The sequence below is a fragment of the Leguminivora glycinivorella genome, chromosome 25 (assembly GCF_023078275.1).
Source record: "Leguminivora glycinivorella isolate SPB_JAAS2020 chromosome 25, LegGlyc_1.1, whole genome shotgun sequence".
NCBI lineage: Eukaryota > Metazoa > Arthropoda > Insecta > Lepidoptera > Tortricidae > Leguminivora > Leguminivora glycinivorella.
The window spans coordinates 4,234,950-4,262,418 of NC_062995.1; the positions used below are offsets into that span (position 1 = coordinate 4,234,950).

A 27,469-nucleotide genomic window follows, 5' to 3' on the forward strand; every position below is an offset into this window, starting at 1 on the left:
GATTAGATCTGGTGAGACGTGAGATTATACTGACATTTTTTTTTTATTGTAAAAAAAGTAAAAATATTTATTTACCAAAATATACAAAATAAAAATAAAAATTATTTAAGTAGTTTGTATGTGATACAAAAGAAAATCTACTTAAATAATTTGATTTAAATTTCAATGGCTCAAACTGTATATGGTGGGTAGTATGTTCAAATAATTTGAGTCATATCTATGTATATAGGATTATAATAATCAAGTGAAAATATACTAACCACTTGTATAAACAGTAGGCATATAATCATCAACCAATAAATCAACCAACCAATACAGCTTCCCAACAATTTTCATATTTTTGAAAGTAGTATGCAGTCCACATGGCTTATGACCGCATTCAATGGAGACATGCTACTTGTGGTCACGATCCTCAAGGGAATGAGGAAGAAAAAAAAAGTAGCTATACTGTTAAGTTGCCAAATTGCGACAAAGTTCTGATCAGTAACATTGTGATTATCTCTAGACTTTATAAAGAAGTGTATTTATTTTGAGCATCAATGGGGAATAAATTACGGGAAACTTGAATGACAGTATTCTTAGGGTAGAACTGTAGATAAAGATATAGTTTGGTATGTGTACATTGTGTTGTGACAAGTGTGTCTTATAGATTCAACTGGTTTTACTTACTATTGTAACATCATCAATCAACCGCTGTATTTTACGTAATTTAGAGTGGATAAATATATCAAACTCCGGTATGAAACCACTCTCAAACGGGGCATTCTTGTACGATTTGTAGAGAAAAGACATGGCTTTGTTTGACTGTTTTGTTACAAAGTTTACGTCGTTTGTTTATGTTTATGTAATTTGCATACACTGTCGCCGTTTACTGAACAAAAACACACTAAAATCAGCATCCGAATACGCGAAATAACACTATTTAGGCCATAACTCTTCCAAATGACAGGAGTTAGAAATTTTCGCGACTACTGATTATTATGTTTTTAGATGCCAAGGCCGTTGTAGTTGTGTTTCATGGGATAAAAATAAATAATAGTACTCACCTTGTCTCCCGATCGTCTCTTGCATTCGGGAAACGGGCAGCAAGACGGCGTTCTGCGTCAAATCCTCGATCGACAACCCAGTCACGGCCGTCGAAAGCAGTGGATTTTTCACTATACCCCGACTCATGTGATCACCGAAACTTTTGTCAGACATTGTGTCACTATATAATTAATCGGTCGAAACAGTATTTCTCGTGAATTTACACATTTGGAGGTCGCAAAATGCAAATATAATTACGTGAAATTACGTGTCACTTGCATATTTTGACATATTTATGACATTCCAGGCAAATGTCATTCCAAAATTCCAATCCAGTAATTAAGGTTGAATGTTTATGGAACAGTTGTTTATTTTTCAAAAACTCCACATTGTATTCAGAACATAATTTCTCCAATTAAAAATATAAGACGAAATGAAAATCATATTTCAAAATACAGATTATGTACAATTTTAAATTAAATTGTTTTTGTTATTATTTCAATGTTAAACAAATAACAGCCCTCATAAACAGAAAACCTTTCCGTTCCACGCTCGTGAAAAAGTAATTGGACTAATGAAAGCAAACATCCTACGTGGAATGTAACGCAAAGCCACAAAATGTCATTTTAGGTTAAGTTTGTTTATTTACGAGCTAATTTTGTAAATTATACTTAAATAGTTAATAAAAAGTATAAAAACCATGGCTGATGAGAAGCCAGAGCCTCCTCCTCCAGTAAAACGCTACAGGCGCGAGGAAAAGTCCTCAGAATCCGAGGAGGACATCGATAGCTATGAACCTTATGTGCCAGTGAAGGAACGTAAAAAACAACAATTAATGAAGCTAGGGCGCCTTGGACAAGTCGCGGCTGAAGTCTCCGCGGAGACTAAAAGCTCGAGTGAGAACGACCCCGATGATGAGAGTAAGTTTTTGCATAAAGATATACTTCTACGTACGTGAAATTTTGGATATACTGTTTGGCTTGTGATCTATGCAATAGATATATGAATATGAATAATAATTATGGTATTTGCAACGGTTTCTTGTGCTTATTGTAAATACAAAGTGTTCTCCAATTTCTAAGTTATTCCTTTATAACATTATGATGATTTCATAACATTATGGAATACTTACGTTTTATATTTAACCCGACGTTTCGGACATGACATTACGTGCGTGGTCACGGGTAGACTGGCTGGGAGTTGTATCAACATCTTCTAGCTGTACGAGTTTTTCGAACTACCCGCACTTGATTGTCATCAGTCACTTTTACGCTAGGGTTGCCACTCTGCCTACATACAACACTCACGACATCCGATGGTATGGGACGGGAAGTTTTCTCACGTTTACACTCGCTAATCACTGGATTCCACGAAGATGAAATCCCTTGCCCTTCGTTTTGATTGAAATTACGATGTTTCCTGATTTCAATCCCCAGCCAGTCTACCCGTGACATTATGGAATGTCTAAAATAACGTTGCCTGCGTTGCACATAGGGGTATTCCACTAAAAAAGCTGGCCATTACTCGATACAAATAAGAAAAAATAAAATAAATTAAAGTAGCATACACACAACTGTGGGACACTTCTGGATGAGATTAGCCCAGGACCGGGATAAGTGGCGTACACGAAGGGAGGCCTATGCCCAGCAGTGGGCGATTAATAATAATGGCTGAAATGATGATGATGATGATGATGACAGACAATGTGACAATGACACAATGGAACTACTTATAAAAATGTATATAAATTTCTTTGGTCAGCTTTTTTAGTCAAATACCCCTATGTGCGGTGCTTCAACACAATATCATAAAATCTTTAGTAAATGATGTTTTTATTTTGTACTGATTTGCTGCAGACTTTAAAATATTTAAACAGCATACTTACTTACTGCTGACCTTTCTCCGCAGTCATTTTGTCTGGTTGCCTTTGACATAGGCCTCTCACAAATTTCTCAATGTTCCTCTGTCTAGAGCTTATCTTCTCCACAGGGGTCCCTTCCTTTCTCCAAGGATGATTTATATAGGATTGAAAATATTCATACTATTAAATACTATCATAACTACATTGATGCATCGGGGGGCACAGTAGTGCCCCCGCCAAGTCAAGTGCAACACGCAAAAATATTTGGGAAAAATATGATTCCAGGCTGCGAAACAGCGCCATCTAGTTTTAAGCCTAAAAAGCCCATACATTTCAGGGGTACGCTTTTTTGTATGGGCTTTGTTAGTCGCGTATTATAATTTTATTATTGTTCTAGCTATCTCAATAAGCAGCTATATGTATAATAGTACATTACGATACAAGTGCGTAAAAGAGGAAGTTCGAAACGAGTGGCGATAAAAAAATACGACCGAAGGGAGTGTTTTAAATCGACACGAGTTATGAATTTCCTTTTCGCACTTGTATCGTACGACGTTTTTCAGTACAGATGGCTATCCGAAGTATCGACCTGGCATATAATGAACCACTTCTCGAACTAGTGCGTAAAAAAACGACCATCTGTACTGAAAAATATTTACCTTAACTTAACTTCTCTCTTCGGTTGTGTTTTAATTTATCGCCACTCGTTTCGAACTTCCTTTTTTACGCACGTGTATCGTAATGTACTATCTACAGTCTGCCGAAACTAACATTTCTCAATATGTTACAGCGTCTCAAGAAGAATGGGGTCGTCGCTACAACGTGTCGCTTCTAGACCAGCACAGTGAGCTCAAACGGCTCGCTGAAGCTCGGGCCCTGAGCGCAGCAGAGAGGCAGGCAAGAGAAGAACAACATATACTCGAGAGTGTTGCGCAGAGTAAAGCACTTATGGGCGTAGCTGAGTTGGCTAAGGGTAAGAACTTTCAAATAATTAATAGTTAGAGATGGATGGATTTTTCTTCTTCCTCGTTCCCTCAATGCTGAGGATCGCGACCACAAGTAGCATGTCATAAGCCATGTGGACTGCACGGTATAGGCTGCCACCAGTCGACTTCTTCACACAGTCAGACCATCTCTTACGAGCCCCAAGCGCGTTTACCATTCATTCGCCCCAAGATGATACACTTCTCCATATTATGCATTAGTGATCTCATAAAGTAACCGAAAAATCTAAAGGTTCGCTGCTGGCATATTTTGAAGAGGCGTGTGGTGATATTTACGTATATTAGCAGTCCTCGCCAGGATTTGTTAGACCTGTACCCCAAAAGCATAAAATTGTTGTAGTAATTCACCGAATCGCATTTCACCTTGAATGAAAAAGATATCACTAGATTTTTTTACTTGACGCACTTTTTCGTGTAGCTTTTGACATTAGTAGAATTAAATTGTAGTATTACATTTTTTGTATAGTATGTTACCGTAGACGCATTTCGCCGTGATCGACTTTTTCGCGGAGCTTTTGACATTAGTATAATTAAATTGTAGAATTAAATTTTTTGTATAGTATGTTACCGTAGACGCATTTCGCCGCGATCGATGTTTGTTTGGGACTCTAATTAAATTGATACGTTAATTTACGTTTAATACGTTTTCTGTTGTGTTTTAGTTTAAGTAGTAACAAAGCAGATTTGTATTAGTTTAAGAAGATAATTAGGTTTCTTTTAAGGAGTAATAAAGCAGCTTTGTGTCTTAGATCATTTGTTTTGCTTTCTTTAACGCCAAGTATCCGAAATTAAGAATTACACCCAAGTTACCGTTACCAATTACACACAGAATCATCAATCTACTCAATCTTCATACTGTTGCGTTGAATCACGTCGCCAATACAATACACGATCGAGGTGAAATGCGACTAAAGTAATTAACGATTGAGTCATAACGCGAAAGTTAAATGCACGGTCGAGGTGAAATGCGACTAAAACTAATAACGACTAAAATAATAAACGATTGAGTCACAACGCGATATTTAAATGCACGATCGAGGTGAAATGCGACTAAAACTTACAGCCACTTGAAAAAAAAACTATTAAGACACAATGCGAAAATTAAATATGAGATCGAGGTGAAATGCGATTCGGTGAATTACTACAACAATTTTATGCTTTTGGGGTACAGGTCTAACAAATCCTCGCCAGCACCTCATCTCAAAAGCGTCAATCTTAGCCACATAAATATCGAGAAGACAAGTGCTCGAACCAATCGCTCTTTAGTTTGACGTCGGATTCCTCGGCTCTTCCAAATGTTATCGATGGATGATGGATGGATGGATGGTTCGCTGGGAGGCTGGGAAGTCAGTCTTTTGCGACCATGGCTAGTGAAACCTCTTCGAAACGTTGGATAAAAGGTAAAAATGGTATCTTATCGCGTTTGACCCGTGTGTGTCTTTGAAATATGTCTACAAAACGCGAGAACTTGAAAGTGTTATAGTTAGAGTATAGGGATAGGCCAAATATTCGGTAATTGACATATTCTGCAAGTTTTTAGGGTTCCGTAGTCAACTAGGAACCCTTATAGTTTCGCCATGTCTGTCTGTCCGTCCGTCCGTCCGCGGATAATCTCAGTAACCGTAAGCACTAGAAAGCTGAAATTTGGTACCAATATGTATATCAATCACGCCAACAAAGTGCAAAAATAAAAAATGGAAAAAAATGATTTATTAGGGTACCCCCCCTACATGTAAAGTGGTGGCCGATATTTTTTTTCATTCCAACCCCAACGTGTGATATATTGTTGGATAGGTATTTAAAAATGAATAAGGGTTTACTAAGATCGTTTTTTGATAATATTAATATTTTCGGAAATAATCGCTCCTAAAGCAAAAAAAAGTGCGTCCCCCCCCTCTAACTTTTGAACCATATGTTTAAAAAATATGAAAAAAATCACAAAAGTAGAACTTTATAAAGACTTTCTAGGAAAATTGTTTTAAACTTGATAGGTTCAGTAGTTTTTTTACTACACTGAGCGTGGCCCGACACGCTCTTGGCCGGTTTTCAATGTTCATATTTCAGTACAATGTCCCATATGGGTCCCATCTAAGTGGTGGAAAATTTTGCTGGCTTGGTTGAAGTCTTGGTGGCTTAGTTGGCAGAGCGCTGGAGTATCAATCCAAAGGCTGTGAGTTCAAGTCTCAGCCATGGCAGACATTTTTCTACTTTTATTCTAAGATTTCTAAGACTAGCCATAATAATATAAGAAGATCATACCATCCCATCCATTAAAATAGACCGTGCCACAAAAAAATGACTTGTAGCTTTTGATTATACTTGTAGATGGCGTTGTGTCACTTTTGACAGATTTATTTTCATATTCATTCATTTATTCAATGCAACCATGGTATTTTTATGGCTCGAAAGTGACACTTAACGCCAATCTACAAATAATCGATGGCAACAAGGCATTTTTGTGGCGCCATCTATGTGTGGTGTAGTGGTCGCATTTTAATTTATGGGATGGATAAAAAAAAAAGTCATTTATTGTCGCAAATAATTTTAAGGTATTACTTAAGTATTTATTTCTATCATGCAACTAAGAGTAAGCTACGCTATGATACAGTACAATCATGTCTATATTCTATATTAGCTATGATCACAACTTTGAGGACTAAAATAACTAAGTAACTACCAACAGTTAAATACCAGGTGCGACAATAGGCTCGAGACTCAGCTTGTGCCGCGAGTCTAGTGACTGCACAGCGCTGTTTTTCAGCCCGTACCTATTTCTTGGATCCATCTACTAGTCATAGGGCTTACGGCGAAATTATGGTCAAAAGCTGCACTTTATGCAGAAAGCAAGCCACTTTGCACAGTGATACTAGAGACCAATACAAATGATTTCGTCCGAGGAAACACGATTTTCATCCACTAGAATTCAAGATGGCGGACATTTTCCAAAATGGCGGCCGCATATTTTTAAAAATTTATAGAATCGTAACGGTTGCACCGATTTTGATGATTGAGGTGTTTATCAGTTCGTATTGAAAAGTTTATTAATATAAAAATTAAAGTCATAAAAAAAATTAGATAGCGGCCGAATAATAAGAAAAATATAAAATTTTCAAACTTTTTTTTTCATTTTCGTGAAATTTACCAATAAATTTTCTATGACATGGCCGCATTTTTATGTATTTAAATTAAACCTGATAATATTATCTACATAATAAAGTAAAAATCATGAAAATCCGTTGAGAAGTTTTTGAACTGTACCCATTTCAAATGAAGCGCGCGGATTTAAAAGACGTTTTTGCACGTGATGTAAAAAATTTTGGAATCATAACGGCTGCACCGATTTTAATGGTTGGGGTGGCTATCAGTGTGTATTAAAACGTTTATTAATATAAAAATTAAAATCATTTAAAAAATTAAAGATGGCGGCCGAATAATAAGAAAAACATGAAATTTTAATTTTTTTTTGTATTCTCACGAAATTTACGAATAGTTTTTCTACGATATGGTCACATTTTTATTTATTGAAATAAAATCTGATAATATCATCTGCAAAATAAAACAAAAAACATTAAAATCCGTTCAGTACTTTTTGAACTATTTGCACTTGATGTGATGCATCGTATCGTTTGGTACCGCTATACACGCAAGACTGATTATTTATTTTGGTCACAACTTACTATATTACTGTTCAGAATCAATGTCTTTAGTATTTATATAGATTATTAGTTTTTTATTCTGAGTTTAGGTATATTTAGATAACCCCCGTAAACTTTGATGGTCATAATTCTTATTTTAATACATAAAAGAACTTCAATAGGTACACATAACATTTGTATCACTTCTCCATTTCAAGGCTAGAGATAATCTCCGACAACTTCTGTAAGGGGCTACGGAAACATATATTAATACAAAACTTATTATAATAATATATAAATAAACATATATATTTTGCTTCTCGTCTAGGTTATACTGAAAGATAAAAGTCATACAAAATAATATCAAAATACAAGGAAATAATGAATAAATAATAATTTATAATATCATTTTTGCAAAATACTTTTTTTTTCGGCAGCTGCCTTTGCAAATGTTACTTACTTACTTACTTACTTCACTGGCTCAGCGACCCAAAAAGGATCTTGGCCTCCGACACAAGAGATCGCCACTCTGCCCTATCCTGCGCCACTTCACGCCAGTTGGGTACACCAAGTGCGGACAGGTCTTTCAGGGCTTCCTCGCACCAGCGATATCTGTTGCAAATGTTACATTGCATTATTTGCATTGCGCAGGGTAGACCCACAATACGTACAGCGTATTGTTTCGCAGCCTTTTTCACAACCGCAATTGACCAAGTATACCCATTTATACCATATCTTCCTGTTTTCAGACCACTGCAGTTCTCAACTATCATTGTACGTTTTCCAACCCCAGGATGATGGCATAGGCATATAAGTAATATCCAGAATATGGGGCGTTGTTATACGACACGGAGCGCACGTGCCGATGTTGGTTACTAATTTATTTTTGGTGGTAAACAGTTTCTTGCTCACCAAGTTCAGGTGAAATTTTCAATCATGGCGATTATTCCTCCAGGAAGACTTTGTAGTTACTGCGATGTTTCTATCAAAGCTGGTATAACTTCAGGGCGTGCAAACAATGTTTTATGATTTTTTCTTTTTGTATTGAAAAAAGAAGTGGTGTCATACGTTAAGGCGTAAAAACCACGAAGAGCAGTCGGTCTCCCAGTGTCCAAAGTGTTGGCTATTTTATAACTTATACTCTGGCAGGTTATTCTCCTTTGAAATATTAAGAAAATATACTAGACAAGACTTTGAAATTTCCCAATATAATGAGCTCCATAGATCCCATGCTTAAATGCCAAATTGGGACCGTTCTTAACATATATTTTAGTGAGCAAGCGTGGACTTTACCACCCTGAACTCACTCGAGGCCTCTTCATGAGGCAAAGACCTTTCGAGGCTCTAAGCTAGGTCCAAACCCGAATCTGGCCACTGACTTTACGTCTATCCTTCACCCGTACTTCAGACTTCGGTAGTTTTTATTTAAATACCAAGACATCTGTATCGGAAGATCTGATGATACGCGTGAGTCCCTGAGATACAATGAGGCTATCGGCTTCTTCCGGTTACGTTCCTATGGTTTACCCTGAAATAGCAGAGCATATGTTCTCTGAGGAAGTAAATTGTGTATACAAAAAATTCACCACACCAATAACATCAACAGGCTACAGTTTCTGGAAAAAGCCTTGTTGGTTGTCAGGAGGCCTGGAGGAATAATGGCCAAGCTTGAAAAGTTCACCTGCGGCCTATATATGATCCTTTATCGGTGAACTTGGTGCGCAAGGAACTGTTTCCAACCAAAATTAATAACCAGCATCCCACCAACATCGTCAGCACTACAATAACATACGCTCCTTGTCGTATAACAAGCAGACCATCTCCAAACGTAGGCTACACAGGTAGGCTAAGTAGACGAGAAAAGAAAATAAGTTATTTTATACATAGATATTTCTGTAGCCCCCTACAGAAGTTGTCGAGAATTATCTCTGGAGTTCTCGGAAAGGACAATTGCTATTAATACAAATGTTATGTTATGTGCATTTAAGTTCTTTTAGGTTTTGCCCGTGTGGTGACGGGTTAAGAATTTCACCACCCCCTTTCTTCCCGTGGGTGTCGTAGAAGGCGACTGTGGGATATGGGTTAAATTGTGGCGTAGGCGAGAGGCTGGCAACCTGTCACGGCAATGTCACAGTTTCGTTTTCTTTCAACCCCTTATTTGCCAAGAGTGGCACTGAAACCTGAGTAGTTTCATGTGCTTTGCCTACCCCTTCATGGGACACAGGCGTGATTGTATGTATGTATGTAAGTTCTTTTAGGTAGGTATTAAAATAAAAATTATGACCATCAAAGTTTACGGGGGTTATCTAAATATACCTAAACTCGGAATAAAAAACTAATAATGTATGTATGTACTTTTAGTATTTATATACATTATAGTAAGTTGTGACCAAAATAAATAATCAGTCTTGCGTGTATAGCGGTACCAAACGATACGATGCATCACATCAAGTGCAAAGACGTCTTTCAAACCCGCGCGCTTCATTTGCAATGCGTATAGTTCAAAAAGTACTGAACGGATTTTAATGTTTTTTGTTTTATTTTGCAGATGATATTATCAGATTTTATTTCAATAAATAAAAATGTGACCATATCGTAGAAAAACTATTCGTAAATTTCGTGAGAATACAAAAAAAAATTAAAATTTTATATTTTTCTTATTATTCGGCCGCCATCTTTAATTTTTTAAATGATTTTAATTTTTATATTAATAAACGTTTTAATATAAACTGATAGCCACCCCAACCATTAAAATCGGTGCAGCCGTTATGATTCCAAAATTTTTTACATCACGTGCAAAAACGTCTTTTAAATCCGCGCGCTCCATTTGAAATGGGTACAGTTCAAAAACTTCTCAACGGATTTTCATGATTTTTACTTTATTATGTAGATAATATTATCAGGTTTAATTTAAATACATAAAAATGTGGCCATGTCATAGAAAATGTATTGGTAAATTTCACGAAAATGAAAAAAAAAGTTTGAAAATTTTATATTTTTCTTATTATTCGGCCGCCATCTTAATTTTTTTATGACTTTATTTTTTTATATTAATAAACTCTTTAATACGAACTGATAGACACCTCAACCATCAAAATCGGTGCAACCGTTATGATTCTATAAATTTTTAAAAATATGCAGCCGCCATTTTGGAAAATGTCCGCCATCTTGAATTCTAGTGGATGAAAATCGTGTTTCCTCGGATGAAATCATTTGTATTGGTCCCTAGTATCACTGTGCAAAGTGGTTTGCTTTCTGCATAAAATGCAGTTTTTTTCCGTAAGCCCTATGACTATACCCTCCATATTCAATTGGAACAGAGTCGCATTTGTTTTGTTTCGTTAAATTTTTAAACCAAACCAAAATCAACTCTATTCCCTGAACTAAAGGTTCATATTTCATTGGCAAATTCTGGATTTTTCATTTGTATGGCTGGGCCTTAGGAGGCTACTATATCCATTATCTTTGGCTTGGCCTAACCCTAAAAATTTCAAATTCCAGGTATCCAATACGAGGAGCCGATAAAGACCTCTTGGAAGCCCCCGCGGTGCATTCTGGAGTTGCCTCCGGAGAGGCATGATCGTGTGAGGGACCAGCTCCGGATCTTAGTTGAAGGAGAGGATGTACCGCCACCTATCAGGACGTTTCAGCATATGAAGTTTCCTAAAGGTACCTACACTAACTACTTTTGGCTCTTTGATCCAGAATCTTGGCCTCCGAAATATAAGAAGTTGCCCCCGAGTGGAACACAAACATTTTTCACCATACCAATACGGGGCTAAATCTCAAACTATTCTCAAATTCAGAATATAGGTAATAGTTTTCGGCTAGCACGATATTCACATTATTCACTCATGAAATAATACTATAAAAACGGATTATAATACTCGTAAATAATAAATATTGGGGGACACCTTACACAAATCAACCTAGCCCCAAATAAAGCAAAGCTTGTACTATGGGTGCTAGGCAACGATATACATCCATACTAATATTATAAATGGGAAAGTGTGTGTGTCCGTTTCTTTGTCCGTCTTTCACGGCAAAACGGAGCAACGAATTGACGTGATTTTTTAAGTGGAGATAGTTGAAGGGATGGAGAGTGACATAGGCTACTTTTTGTCTCTTTCTAAAGCGTGCGAAGCCGCGGGCAATAGCTAGTACTTATATATAAATACATCCATGATTCAGGAACAAATATCTGTGCTCATCAGCTCCTCACACAAATAAATGCCCTTATTCGAAACCAGGACCGCGGCTTAGCAGACAGGGCACTACACGCTAGGCCAGACCGATCGTAATTTTTTTGGTATAATCAATTAATCATCGACGAGCCATAATACTATATAGGTCCAAAGGTTTACGTCCATAAAAAAAATTGCACCTTCGTTTAGACTTTTTCATTCACTTTTACCAAACCTTATTTCAGGCATCCTCCGTGGCCTTGAAGAGAAGGGCATAAAGAAACCCACCCCCATCCAAGTCCAGGGCATCCCAGCGGTCCTGATGGGGCGAGACATGATTGGCATCGCCTTCACTGGCTCCGGGAAGACCCTGGTGTTCACACTTCCGCTTCTACTAGTGTGTTTGGAGCAAGAAATTAAAATGCCGTTCATCAGGTTAGTTTGGTGTGTCCCGAGAGATGTCGCTGTTCCTAACGCAAACTGGGTAACGGTAGTCTTTTACAGCTTCGCCTTTAATAAGACGCTGTTCTTCACACTTTGACCCACTCCTATCCAAGTCCAGCACGGGTATCAAGCTAGGAACATACTACGCGGACGTCCGTCGTAAAACGACCGCGACCGAACAGTGTGCACGGAACAAAACATCCAGCGAGAGCGAGCCAGATTTCGATCGGACGTCCGTGCGCTCAAGGCCACGACCGCGTCCGTCGACCGATAGTTTGCACGGTTATGTGTAATTTCCATTGTCCAGATCCGCGGTCGATTCACGACGGACGTCCGCGTAGTGTGTTCCTTGCTTCATGGTCGCACGATAGAATATCAGGCCGTGCGATAGGAACGGCTCTAGATGTTTTATCATTTATCGCGCGACTTTAATTGCCCGCCCAGGGCATTCCAGCAGTCCTGATGGGGCGAGACAATGATTGGCATCGCGTTCACTGGCTCCGGGAAGACACACATCCGCTCACACTTCCGCTTCTACTGGTGTGTTTGGAGCAGGAAATTAAAATGCCGTTCATCAGGTTAGTTTGGTGTGTCCCGAGAGATGTCGCTGTCCCTAACGCAAACTGGGTAACGGTAGTCTTATACAGCTTCGCCTTTGATAAGATGCTGTTCGTCACACTTAGACCCCACTCCTATTCGAGTCCAGGGCATCTCAGCGGTCCTGATGGGGCGAGATATGATTGGCATCGCGTTCACTGGCTCCGGGAAGACCCTGGTGTGTTTGGAGCAGGAAATTAAAATGCCGTTCATCAGGTCAGTTTGGTGTGTCCCGAGAGATGTCGCTGTTTCTAACGTAAACTAGGTAACAGTCTTATAAAGCTTCATGATCACGCTGATGTCACATGTCAGCTGGTTTTGGTATGTGTTGGAACAAGAACTCAAGATTGTTAATTGTTCAATACGCTGTTAGTATGTTTCCTACCGTAAAAGATTATGTTTAAAGATTCAGGCCTGGCATAGGTACTTACGTTTAGACTTGTTTTATATGGCATTAACGGGACGGAGGTTTAGCGAATAACTACAGTAGGCCTAGCACATAATGGCCGCGGGAGTATGTCGCCGCGAGATAGATGCCACGTCTTCTTCTAACTGTATTAATGACATAAGGACGGGTAGTCTATCTCGCGGCGACATACTCCCGCGGCCATCATGTGCTAGGCCTACTGGTTCTTCAACGTTCCTTATATGCCCTGTCAGCACCAATTTATTGACTTTTTCTGTGGTGTGGGGTTGGAAATTTATACCGTGAGTAACGCTTTGGAAACTGATTTTTATTATTGTATCCAAGTCTTTATAATCTATATATTATTCGATTTATTTGTTTACATGTATTTTTTTGACAATGGCCACTTCTAGTTCACGTGGTAGGTGGCGTAATTGTCGTGCACGTAGCCAATACAGCTTCGACTTTAATAAGATGCTGTTTCTGCACCCAGACCACTCTCATTTAAGTCTAGGCAAAGAGGGAAAAGTTGTAATTCCATACATCAGTAAATGCCAGTTGTTTATAGTGACATCTAGCTCATCCACGCCTTAACTAGCGTAAATTATCAGTACTGCTATTTGTCAATAGATGTCGTGACGTACAAAAAGCCTAATGCTCAACAATTTTTATCTAATATTACAATAGTATTAACAAATACTATAGAAACTCTAGAGTTAATACGTGCAGCTTCTGACTTTTCCCATACAATGGAGCGGCAACAATTTTACTAGCGCCATCTAGCGCTACGAGTTGTTCAAAGTAGTTTGTCAGACTTTTATTTTAGTAAATTAAAATAGAAAATGCGATTACTTTATCTACTTTAACATTTTTAGACGGAATAAAACAAAAAAATAAGAATGTGTGACTTTTTTTAATTTTATACTGCATGAACTAAACTATTTTGATCAACTCATGCCGCTAGGGGTGCTAGTGTCGCATGTTACCAACTTTGGCACCAAGCTGCACGTATTAACTAGTAGAGTTTACATAGTATTTGGTATTAATCAGTACTCTGTTTTCAATTCATTCTGCTTGTACGAGTTCAGAAATATGTAAACATTTCTTCACCTATACTCGTTGCAATAAGGTGAAAAAATGTACACAAATTCATGAACTCGACTGTCATATAAGTTGTTAACTGTTTTAATGTTACATCTTTCGCAACGCAACACTGTTGGCATGTTGAATAGTGTCGAGTAGTGGTACTGATAATTTACGCTATTTGATGTGATTGACGTGTGATTGTCGCTAGATGTCACTACAAATAACTTGCGTTTACTGATGTATGGAGTTACAACTCTTCCCTTACTTATACCGACGGGAACTCTCCCTTCGGTATAAATCATTTAACGGAAAACAAAAAAAAACACCGTGTATAGTATGAATTTTTTGAAACGAACGTTTCTAAACAAAGGCATTGTTCCTTTTGTGTTGAGCGGGAGCTTCTGTTTAGGCACGTGCTAAGACAACAAGTTAGTTTAAAAAGCAACTGTATCCTGATAATTGTAAGGTTCAAATCTGTGCAGTAGCAAATTTGAGATAGATTGTTTTGGAAATGTGAAGCGATAGACCACACCGGTATAGTTGCAAGTACACAGCGCTTCTAATACATACTTTGATACTTGGTGGTGGTGGTGTAAGTAATGAAACACGTAGGTATATCACTGTTATTTTTTATTAATGATTTTGTTAACAATCAACAATTATATATAGCAATATATAAATAATTAATTACATAAATATTAGGTACAAGTCTTGATATATAAAATAACATAAATAACTAAACAAACCGTAATTTAAATTATTAGGAATGTTTGTCTAACAATTAGGAATATAAAAAAATCAATAAAAAAATTTTAATTGTAATAACTACAGTAAAAACAAATAAAATAAATACTTTAGTTACATACAATAAATCTAAATTTCAAAGTATAAATAATACAGTACGAAAAAAAATGTGTATGTCTATAGACTTGTACCTAATATTTATGTAATTAATTATTTATATATTGCTATATACAATTGTTGATTGTTAACAAAATCATTAATAAAAAATAACAGTGATATACCTACGTGTTTCATTACTTACACCACCAACACCAAGTATCAAAGTATTAGAAGCGCTGTGTACTTGCAACTATACCGGTGTGGTCTATCGCTTCACATTTCCAAAACAATCTATCTCAAATTTGCTCCTGCACAGATTTGAACCTTACAATTATCAGGATACAGTTGCTTTTTAAATTAACTTGTTGTCTTAGCACGTGCCTAAACAGAAGCTCTTGCTCAACACAAAAGGAACAATGCCTTTGTTTAGAAACGTTCGTTTCAAAAAATTCATACCATACTGCTTCGACAAGACTCTCAGTTTGGTGTCTGAATATCCCGTGAGATGGCGCTGTTCCCAACGCAAACTGGGTAATGAACGGTAGTTTGTTTACTCGTATGAAATACTTACATATAATTTTGAGTACCAATTCAGGATTTGAAACATAAATAATATTTTTGTAAGTCACTGGACATTTGTCCAGTGCCGAAACCATCTAGAAATAGGCTTGTGCCGTTTTATTCGTTGATCGGAGCGCTCCGATCTCGTTCAATCGCTCACATGAACTACACTCTGTCAAACAAGTCTGTCAGTAAATAAATACAAAGAAAACTATATGCGTCCTTTTCTTTAGGGAGCTAGAGAAAAGGATACCTATAGTTTTCTTTGTTCTTATTTACTGACAGACTTGTTTGACAGAGTATAGTTCGCTCTTTTAGGTCTTTTGCTCATTTAGTTCAGCCAGACCAGCGACCACTGCGGTCGATGAGATCAGAACGAATGGGATGGGACCGAATAGTGTCAAAATGATACGAATAGTCCACAGATAGTAACATTCCGGGCCCAAAGGTTGTAAGTAACCGAAGTTTAATATGAAAACTTGACGTTTTTTTGTTGTTCTGCTAATTAGCTCTCGCTCTCGGTCGGCGCAGTCACACATTCGTTCTCGATCCAAACCGCTCGCGCTCGCCGATCCTATACTGAACTAAATGAGCAAAGACCGAATCTCAGAGCCTGGAAAGATTCAGGTCATTGATGGGATTTTATTCCTAACAGTTCATAGTTCGTGAACGACACAAGCCTAGCTGAAACCGTCTAGAAAGTAACATAATAAATTATTAATACATATAGCCTGATCTGATTTCATGTAGCGATTTAAATATTAATATGGATATGATTAGTGCATTTTTTTAAATACATGTCATGTGGATTATATTAAGGTTTTACAATCTATCGCATCTACATCGCACACCGCAAACTTCGCTGACTAATTAGATTAAATTAATGTTATTTTCTGTAAATGTAATTTTTCTTTTCTTTAAATACATACATACATACATACATACAATCACGCCTGTTTCCCAGGGGGGTAGGCAGAGATCACGGATTTCCATTTACTACGATCCTGACAAACCACTTTCTTTAAATGTAATTATTTTTGTATGTTTAAAGAAAAGTATTTCATTCTAAATAAAGGAGTTTGTATACAGGAAGCGAATTATTTTAATTTTTCTATTTTTTGAGTCGTAATATAGAAGTTTTTACAAGAATTTATATAAATAAATTATTAAAAATTAACAAACATTTTTTTATTTATTAATTATATTATGATTATTATTTTTGCCCAATATTCACAAAAGCATCCAAAAAGGGTTTTACTTTTATACATTTTTTGTGTGTAGAAAAAATAATAAATTATGCGAGTCATATTAATATTTAAATCGCTACATGAAATCCGCTCTCTACTGATCACTGATTACCCGCCATCTTGCGGAATTTCATTAGAACTATTTAAAGTCACACACAGGTCGAACGCGATTAATTAACATTATTTTTACCTTTTTTCCCAACGTTTCGGCCAGGTTGCACTGGCCGTGGTCGCGGAAGACTGACGTCCCAACAAAGTGTCACCGGAGATGTAAACAACACAAAACTACCCAAAATTAATTTATATAAATGTTCGGGGTAGACAAATAAATATAATCTACCCGCTTTTAGTTATTGTTTATTTCCCACCGCACGACACACAGCACTCACAACATCCGCGCACTGGTCCGAAGATAGATCTTTTGGTTTGAACATTTGAATCACTGGTCCCCATGTTGGCGATAATCTATACCCGTCTTCCCTGTTAAAGTTTTTAGGATATTTTTTAATTTCGATCGCCTCCCTCACAATCCGGGGATAATAGTGTCGCTCGGTGGAAAGAACTTTGGGTTTGTGTAGCTCAATCCAGTGATTCGTTTCCGCAGTAAGCAAGTGCTCGGCGATTGCAGATTTGTGTATATGGCGATTTTTAACTGCCGCTATGTGTTCCTTCACCCTCTCTTGAACGCTGCGCTTTGTTTGGCCAATATAGGCACTTCCACAACTGCAATCTATCTTGTAGACACCCGGACTTTGGTACGGAATGACATCCTTAGGACTGCGTAAGAGACTCGCTACTTTAGATAACGGTGTGTATACAGTCTTAATGGAGACTTTTCTTAGTACTGATCCAACTTTATCCGTTATCCCTTTCACATACGGCAAAAAGGCTGGTTGCCTGTCAACCTGCGGATGTCTCTCCCCCTTCTTAGTCTTGCGCGGGATTGTCTGCAAATACCCATTTTTCCTCAGCACCTTCTGAACATGGGCTAACTCCTCGTCTAAGTGTTCAGAGTCACATAAGTCTCGAGCCCTGTTAACCAGGGATGTGACCACCGATTGCAGATGTCTCGGATGATGATGGGAAGAAGCTTGCAGGTACCTGTCAGTGTGGGTGGGCTTTCTGTATACGGAGTGTGCCTGAGTGTGTCTGGAGGGGAATTATTTCCTCTACCATGGACAGTTTTATCTGCAGGTGGATGGAGTAGCAATGGGCAGTCCAGTAGCCCCAGTAATTGCTAACATATGGATGGAGCATTTTGAAGAGTTAGCATTACGCTCCGGACCGCCTGTGATTACACTGTGGAAGAGATACGTAGATGACGTGTTCTGCATTTTGAGGGGCAGCTCCGATACAGTGGAACGGTTCGTTGACCATTTAAACTCCATCCATCCAAAGGTAAAGTTTACCTTCGAGATGGAGAGCGACAGATCCCTACCTTTCCTGGATGTAAAGTTGAAAGCTAAACCAGATGGAACCCTGGCACACTCCGTATACAGAAAGCCCACCCACACTGACAGGTACCTGCAAGCTTCTTCCCATCATCATCCGAGACATCTGCAATCGGTGGTCACATCCCTGGTTAACAGGGCTCGAGACTTATGTGACTCTGAACACTTAGACGAGGAGTTAGCCCATGTTCAGAAGGTGCTGAGGAAAAATGGGTATTTGCAGACAATCCCGCGCAAGACTAAGAAGGGGGAGAGACATCCGCAGGTTGACAGGCAACCAGCCTTTTTGCCGTATGTGAAAGGGATAACGGATAAAGTTGGATCAGTACTAAGAAAAGTCTCCATTAAGACTGTATACACACCGTTATCTAAAGTAGCGAGTCTCTTACGCAGTCCTAAGGATGTCATTCCGTACCAAAGTCCGGGTGTCTACAAGATAGATTGCAGTTGTGGAAGTGCGTATATTGGCCAAACAAAGCGCAGCGTTCAAGAGAGGGTGAAGGAACACATAGCGGCAGTTAAAAATCGCCATATACACAAATCTGCAATCGCCGAGCACTTGCTTACTGCGGAAACGAATCACTGGATTGAGCTACACAAACCCAAAGTTCTTTCCACCGAGCGACACTATTATCCCCGGATTGTGAGGGAGGCGATCGAAATTAAAAAATATCCTAAAAACTTTAACAGGGAAGACGGGTATAGATTATCGCCAACATGGGGACCAGTGATTCAAATGTTCAAACCAAAAGATCTATCTTCGGACCAGTGCGCGGATGTTGTGAGTGCTGTGTGTCGTGCGGTGGGAAATAAACAATAACTAAAAGCGGGTAGATTATATTTATTTGTCTACCCCGAACATTTATATAAATTAATATCGGGTAGTTTTGTGTTGTTTACATCTCCGGTGACACTTTGCTGGGACGTCAGTCTTCCGCGACCACGGCCAGTGCAACCTGGCCGAAACGTTGGGAAAAAGGTAAAAATAATGTTAATTAATCGCGTTCGACCTGTGTGTGACTTTAAATATGTGTACAAAGCGCGAGAACTTAAAGTGTTTAATCTGATCTCCATAGAAGCAACCTCTATTGTATTAAAATTCATAGTGGTTGACGGGTGTGATAATGTGAAATATTGTTCTCTAAATATACTGACGTCATGTCATAGATATTCTATAGATTAATATGGCTGATGTTGTTTTTGCCTGATCACGTAAAAGTAAACTTTAAATAATTTTTTTGCGGGTTTTTAAGTCGTAATAAAATATGGTACTATTTTTTTTTGGTTTAATTAGACAGTAATTAATAATATAAGACATACTTTGAAAAAGGGTCAAGTAGCCTATAACAGCGCCTTCGTGACAATAGTCACGTGACAATAGTAATAGGAGGTAGGGCATAGCGAATGATATTCCGCTTTGTGTGGTAGGGCACAGCACAGCGGATATCATCTCGCTCGAATCTAGAGCAGAGCCCAACTGGGGTAGTACCTCCGCCTTACAGAAGACCGCAGCCAAATAGCACTAGACCCTACTCATAGTGTTGTGTTCCTGTCGGTGAGTAAGGCTGCCAGAGCTCAACGAGGGTGCGGTGTGCTGATGACGGGAGGACTTACGGAACTAACTTGTTCCGTTTATTGTCCTTTGAGTCGTCGGCAACCCGAACCCTCCTTAGAACTTGTACACTCCTTTTTGCTGTGTACTTAACACAGCAAAAGGGAATGTACAAGTTTCTAATGGGGTGGCAACGCGCATGTGACACTGTTTGAGTTGCAGGCGTCCATAGGTTACGGTGACCGCTTTACATCAGGCGGGCCGTATACTTGTTTGCCACCGACGTAGTATTAAAAAAAAAAGTCATATATTTGGTCAAGTCAATGATTAAAATGATATATTCTAACGCCTCAAAATTATAAACTGAAATGATAGGTCGGCGGAAAAATATTACACACGAAATTGAAAATTACTAGAATTTTCCGGAATATTTAGCATTGGGATACGTAAAAATATTGTAGAAGGTTCTCGAAGCTATCATCTCAAGGGTATATAAAGGCGCGCTGGTGAGGATTTGCTTAGTTTGTGAAAATGGTTAGTGAACATCAACTTCGAACGATCATCTTTTACGAGTGGCGTCAGGGACACAACGTGAGTGTGGCTGCCGCTAACATCACCAAAGCGTTCGGTGAAGGTATTGTATCGCGATGGAAGATAAGCCGCTGGTTTGCTAGTTTTGCAATGGGAGATATAACTCTTGAAGATCACGAGCGATCTGGGCGACCATCCACCTTCGACGATGAGGAATTACTCCGCTGTTTGAAGGCTAATCCAGAAATAAATACGCGTGATTTAGCAGAAACTCTTGGCTGTCATCATTCGACTGTCGAGGCTCATTTACACAAACTCGGCTATCGTAAAGTAATGGTACGATCGATTCCACACCAACTAACTGACAGTCATCGTTAAGTCAGAGTTAGTATTTGTGAATCGCTTCTTTTTCAGCCACATCGGAAAGAGTTTCTTGAAGATTTGGTAACCGGCGATGAGAGCTGGATTCTCTATGATAACAACACACGGCACGCCGTCTGGCTTCCTTACGACGCAGAGCCACCAACGCAGCCAAAGCCGAATCGTCACTCACGCAAGCATCTCTCCGTTTGGTGGCATGCGAAGGGCCCACTCTATTATGAGCTTCTTCCTGCTAGAAAGACGATTACGAGCTCCATTTATGTTGAACAGCTTCAGAAACTGGCTGACAAAATAAGAGAAAAACGACCTAGACGTGTAAATATTCACTTACTCCATGATAATGCGCGACCTCATGTCGCTTTGGAGACTCGACAACAAATCGTTGAGCTTGGATGGCACCCGGTTGCCCGCCCACCGTAGGTACTCACCGGATCTCGCGCCATCCGACTATCACTTATTCCGATCGGCGATCACTAAAGCTTGATTTGCGTGAGAATTTTTTTTTAAACTACGAAGACTTCAAAATGGCAGTGGACAATTTCTTTTCTGCACAGCCTCCGGAATTCTGGGCGCAGGGCATCAACAATCTACCAACTAGATCAAGAGTAAAAGAGTTATTTGGGGATTACATTACTGATTAATTGTTGCAAATAACAAAATTATGAATAAATTCATTAAGTCTATCTTGTATATCTTGGTGCAAGACTTTTTCGCCAACCTAATAGTTTTTTGTCTGAAAGCTGAGTAAGTCGGGAGTGTTCTTAGCCATGTTTCATGAAAATCGGTCCACTATGTCGCGGTCGGGGGTTTATTCAAAATTTTAATTTTGTGGTTAGCTTATGTCACTAAAATACCGATTGAAAACGGTAACTTGCTTATTATTGTTATTAATTGTACAATAAAGAGTTTACTACTACTACTACTACTATTATCCGTACATGAGCATTTCTTTTTTTTTTCCCAATAATTTTTTTTTTATTGTTTTAGGGAATTTTAGGTCAATTGTACTCAGAATCACGAGTACTTTCAATCTCACTGGGAGACAAAAAGTGTCCCAGAATTTCCATACATTTTTGTTACTTTCCTCTTTTGTTACCCCATACAACATGTACGGAAAATGGTAAAAAAATAAGAAAAAATCGTATGGAACAATTTTTTTAACTACTAGGATTGAAAAAGCTAGTAATTCTGAGTAGAAATAGCATTTTTTTTTTCAAAAATATCACACTTCATAAAAGTGGCAAAAAAAAAGAAATGCTCACATTCTCATTAATAACGTGCTTTTGTTGGTGTGTGTGTGGATTGAGTGAGCAACTTCCGAAAATAAAAAAAAATATGCTGATCATTTAGTAAAAGTTCTAAAACAATTGTAAAACGAATCTCTGAATTTGTAAAAAGATAAATCAAAAGATACAGCCATTAACATGTGCTCACTCAGTTCTCACATACTACCAACGAAAACAGTGAATATATTCATTTAACATATAATATTTATATACTAACATTTAGTAAAAAATAGGCCAACCTACCTCTATAAATATTAGATCACCTAGTTACGTATTTAATTTTTTACAAATAGTTTCTTATGCTCACTCAATCCTCACACTTTTGAAAAGCCGAATTTTGATGAAAAACATAAGATTTAGACCGCTATTACATGTGTATAGTTTAGTAAAAGTGAAATGGGAATTTGTAAAATACAAAACGAACCACTAACGTGTCAGGTTTTTTTATAATAAATTTTATTATCCTGACGTCGATAAAAATTACACAATACACATCATCACTAGGCCAAGAACATAACCTAAAAACAGTTTGCAGATGGAGAATTAATATGGTATTAGTTTAATATAAACTATTATCAAAATTGAACGAAACTCCCCAATCTCAATATGACAATGGGAAGGTGGGGAAAATCAGGAGCCGACATAGTGTGGTCACCCTTATCTTATCTTATCTTAAATCTGCGGGGGCCCTTACGGATACACTTCGACCCATCGGGATCTTTTGTGCAATTACCCCCTACGATCCTAAGATCCTTCAGCTATTCAGGAGCTTCTCGACCATCTCCACGTATCGGATGATGAGGCTCATGGGTAGCTCTCTGAAGTCCTTCGGTGCCAGGTAGCCTGCTCCAAAGTTCTTCATTCTTTGTCTGGCGAGGGCGTGACATTCACACATTAAATGTCTGACGGTCTCTTCCTCTTCGCCACACATGCGACAATCAGTGTTGTCGGCGTGTCCCATCTTGGCCAAAATTCCTTTGACCCCGTAATGGCCTGTGAACACCCCCGTTATAATTTGGAGTTGTCTTTTGCCTAGCTTCCCTAGCTTTTTGCTCCATCCAGAGTCTACCCTCTGCATAAAGAGCTTTGAATGCTTCAGACCAACCAGGGCATCCCACTCTTTTTGGTGACTAGCCTTTGTTTGGTCTTTCATAGCCATTCTGATGGTTCCTTGTGAAAGGCCCACATAAGGTTCCGGACCTATGAAGTTGTCTTCAGATCCGGCCTTGGCAAGTTCATCAGCGTTTTCATTGCCAATGAAGCCTTCGTGCCCCGGTATCCATACCAGTTGCACCTTGTTTTGCCTTCCAAGCTTGTTAAGAGCTTGGATGCCGTTTAATACCAGTCTAGAGGTAACTCTGGGCGATGTGAAGGCTTTGAGTGCCGCTTGACTGTCGCTGAGTATATAGATAGTCTTACCTTGGATTTGTCTAACTATATTCTCATGTACACAGGCAATTATTGCATATGTCTCGGCTTGGAAGACCGTGGCATAATTGCCCATGCTGATACTACCACTGTAGTCATTTGCATAAATGCCTGCGCCCGTACCAGATGCCATCTTGGACCCGTCTGTATACCAGATGATGGTGTTGTCATCAGGGGTGGGTATCTCCAGACCCTCCTTCCATTCGGCTCTAGTATGGACTTTGGTTTTGAAGTTTTTGTGGAAGATGAATTTCGGTTGCATTTTGTCGCAGCCCATACTCATCAGCCTTCCCATAGAATTGTTGTATTCCATGCTTGTGTGTTTAGTCTTCGGCATGCTATCGCTCCAGAGGCCTGTTAAAGCCAGCCGGTGTAGCGATTTCAGTGCCTCAGACTGTATCACTAGATGTAGCGGCGGGAGATCCAATAGTACCTCCAATGCTGCTGTTGGCGTCGTTCTGAACGCACCCGTTATAGCCATGCATGCTGTCCTTTGTACCTTCATGAGGACATCCTTGCATGTGCTCAGTAATGTCCTTGGCCACCAGGCCAGGCTTCCGTACAGGATTATAGGTCTCACCATCATGGTGTAGATCCACCTTAGTACCTTTGGGTTTAAACCCCATGTTTTGCCGTAAGCTGACCTACACATTCCAAACACTCTAAGTGCCTTGGCTGTGGTCAGTTCGACGTGTCTTTTCCAGTTCAGTTCTTTGTCTAGTGTTACCCCTAGATATTTCACTTCATTGGAAAGTTCAAGTACCCTTCCATAGAGCCTTAGTTGCTCCATGCCAGTAAGGGCCCTTTTCCTGGTAAACGGTACTACCACTGTTTTGCCTGGATTGATGGAGAGTTGTTGGTGGTTACACCACCTCTCCACTTGCCTCAGTGCTGTATTCATGATTTCTGACACCGTTCCCGGGAATTTCCCGTTTATGAGTATCACTAAATCATCTGCATAACCCACTGTATATACTGGGCCCTTATTTAGTTCTTCCAAAAGTGAGTTCACTACCAGGCTCCATAGAGTCGGAGAGAGAACCCCACCTTGTGGACAACCTTTTGTTGCTGTGGCTAGTAACTCTTCCCCCATGAGGGAGGACTTAATTAGCCGGCTGTTCAACATATTACCTATCCAGCGGCAGATGGTAGGTTCTATGCCATGTTTGAGTGCAGCATTATTGATTGCACCATATGTGGTGCGATCAAAGGCACCTTCGACATCCAGAAATGCAGCAAGACATAGTTCTTTGTTTTCTATGGCCTGCTCCGCTCTAGTTGTCACCAGGTGTAGTGCTGTCTCCGTGGACTTGCCCGGCTGGTATGCACATTGCAAGCGGTGTAGTGGATGTCTCTTGAGCGGACCATCCCTGATGTGTCTGTCCACCAGTTTCTCCAAAGTTTTAAGGAGAAATGATGATAGACTTATGGGCCTATATGATTTGGCTTCTGTGTAATCCTCTTTGCCTGGTTTGGGCAAGTATGTTACCTTTACTAACCTCCATGCACGTGGTACATGTCCGAAGGCAATACACGCTTTGTACAGTCTACTCAAGTGGGGTATAAGTACGTTAGCGCCTTCTCGTAGTAGTATGGGGTAGATTCCATCTGGCCCCGGGGCTTTATATGGCTGAAATGTCGATAATGCCCATTGTATTTTGTTGTGGTCTACTACCTTTTTCGACGTGTCCCAATTATGCCTGGTCGTGCGAGTGCACTGTTCCGTAACACTAATTGGTTCATCGTCTGGTACACTCTGATTTATTATCGAGCCTGGAAAATGTGTGGCACACATCACCTTGAGGGTCTCTAGCCCCGTTTCAGTCATTCCACCATCACTCCTTCTAATAGAGGTGAGTGGGACTGACTTCGTTGTGGCTAGTGCCTTCGTGAGTCTCATGCCTTCCGGAATGGAACCGATTTGATCGCAGTGGTTTTTCCACGCTTTCCTTTTCGCTTTCCTCACTGCCTTGCTATGTGTGTGTAGTGTGGTCACCCTACTTGATACATTTGTATGAGAAAAGTTATGTCTGAATATCTTTAAAACCAGACAACGAATATAAAATATTAGATGGTGGATATTTAGTAAAAATTTTTACTAAATGTTGAAGTACTTTCGAGTGTCTTAGGTGCTACAAATCGTAAGATATTTACATTTTTAACTTTCTCAAAACGTGTGGACTGAGTGAGCACTTACAAAAATTTATTATAAAAAAACCTGACACGTTAGTGGTACGTTTTGTATTTTACAAATTCCCATTTCACTTTTACTAAACTATACACATATAATAGCGGTCTAAATCTTATGTTTTTCATCAAAATTCAGCTTTTCAAAAGTGTGAGGATTGAGTGAGCATAAGAAACTATTTGTAAAAAATTAAATACGTCACTAGGTGATCTAATATTTATAGAGGTAGGTTGGCCTATTTTTTACTAAATGTTAGTATATAAATATTATATGTTAAATGAATATATTCACTGTTTTCGTTGGTAGTTTGTGAGAACTGAGTGAGCACATGTTAATGGCTGTATCTTTTGATTTATCTTTTTACAAATTCAGAGATTCGTTTTACAATTGTTTTAGAACTTTTACTAAATGATCAGCATATTTTATTTTATTTTCGGAAGGTGCTCACTCAATCCACACACACACCTTTTGTTGCAGAAACGAAGGCCCCTACGGGCTTATAATATGCCCCTCACGCGAGCTGGCCAAGCAAACCCACGAAATAATACAGCACTTCGTGAAACACCTCAAGATGACCGGTATGCCGGAGATCAGAAGTTGTCTCGCTATTGGAGGTATGACATTACTTAATATTACATACGAGAACGAATGGAAGGAATGATTGAATGATGTAATTCATGGGTAAAAGAATGAACTAGCAAATTAATGAATTTATAGGTGAATTAATGAAAGAACTAATAAATTATGCGCGATACCAGCGATTTATAAATGAATGAATTAAAGAACAAATGAACGAGTGAATGAATGAAGGAACGAATAAATGAATGTTCGAACAAACGATTTGTAAACGAATGAATGACCAAATGAGTGAATGAATGAACCATTGAACGAAAGAATGAATGTAGGATACAAGCGAATGTATGATTGAGACATCATTAGTCAAAATAAAGGGCCAAATGGAGCCATAATATGCCCCTCGCGCGAGCTGGCCAAGCAAACCCACGAAATTATACAGCAGTTCGTGAAACACCTCAAGATGACCGGTATGCCGGAGACCAGAAGTTGTCTGGCTATTGGAGGTATGACATTACTTAATATTACATACGAGAACGAATGGAAGGAATGATTGAATGATATAATTCATTAACATTTTTTTTGCGAATTTAACTAAAAGTGATATACAGGTTGGTTCCTGATAATGAACCTAACTACGTGTCGAATTTAACGGAAAACAAAAAAAACACGGTGTATAATATATGCTACGTATCAAATGCGAGCCGAACGCCTGACTGACTATTCGGATTTTTTTTTAATCTAATTAAATTGTGGCGTAGGCGAGTGGCTGGCAACCTGTCACTGCAATGTCACAGTTTCGTTTTCTGTCAACCCCTTATTTGCCAAGAGTGGCACTGAAACTTGAGTAGTTCCATGTGCTCTGCCTACCCCTTCATGGGATACAGGTGTGATTGTATGTATGTATGTAATCTAATTATGTCTATAATGTTCGCAGGAGTGGCGGTGTCGGAATGTATGGAGGTGGTACAACGAGGCGTTCACATAATGGTCGCGACTCCGGGTCGCCTCATGGACATGCTTGATAAGAAAATGGTAAATACCAAATATTAAAAACATATAAACCGGTTTTCAAATAATCGATGGAATCAGGCGTTACTTACTTTGCGGAAATCCATGTTAATCGTAAACTAGAAAATTTTTTGCCAATCCACAAATTAGCAAAGGAATTTTAACTATAAAACT

The 27,469-nt window shown here is 38.9% G+C and overlaps 1 protein-coding gene across 1 annotated transcript in view; it reads left to right on the forward strand.

The window, feature by feature from the left end:
* The first annotated feature begins 1,642 nt into the window (after positions 1 to 1,642).
* LOC125239149 (ATP-dependent RNA helicase abstrakt) overlaps positions 1,643 to 27,469 on the forward strand; it is a 38,779-nt gene continuing 12,952 nt past the window's right edge. Inside the window, exons 1-6 of the mRNA XM_048146652.1 lie at positions 1,643 to 1,946; positions 3,678 to 3,860; positions 11,028 to 11,195; positions 11,956 to 12,145; positions 26,189 to 26,325; positions 27,222 to 27,319. Of these exons, the coding sequence (XP_048002609.1) occupies positions 1,727 to 1,946; positions 3,678 to 3,860; positions 11,028 to 11,195; positions 11,956 to 12,145; positions 26,189 to 26,325; positions 27,222 to 27,319 (996 nt within the window). The 5' untranslated portion in view covers positions 1,643 to 1,726. The remainder of the gene's footprint in view (positions 1,947 to 3,677; positions 3,861 to 11,027; positions 11,196 to 11,955; positions 12,146 to 26,188; positions 26,326 to 27,221; positions 27,320 to 27,469) is intronic.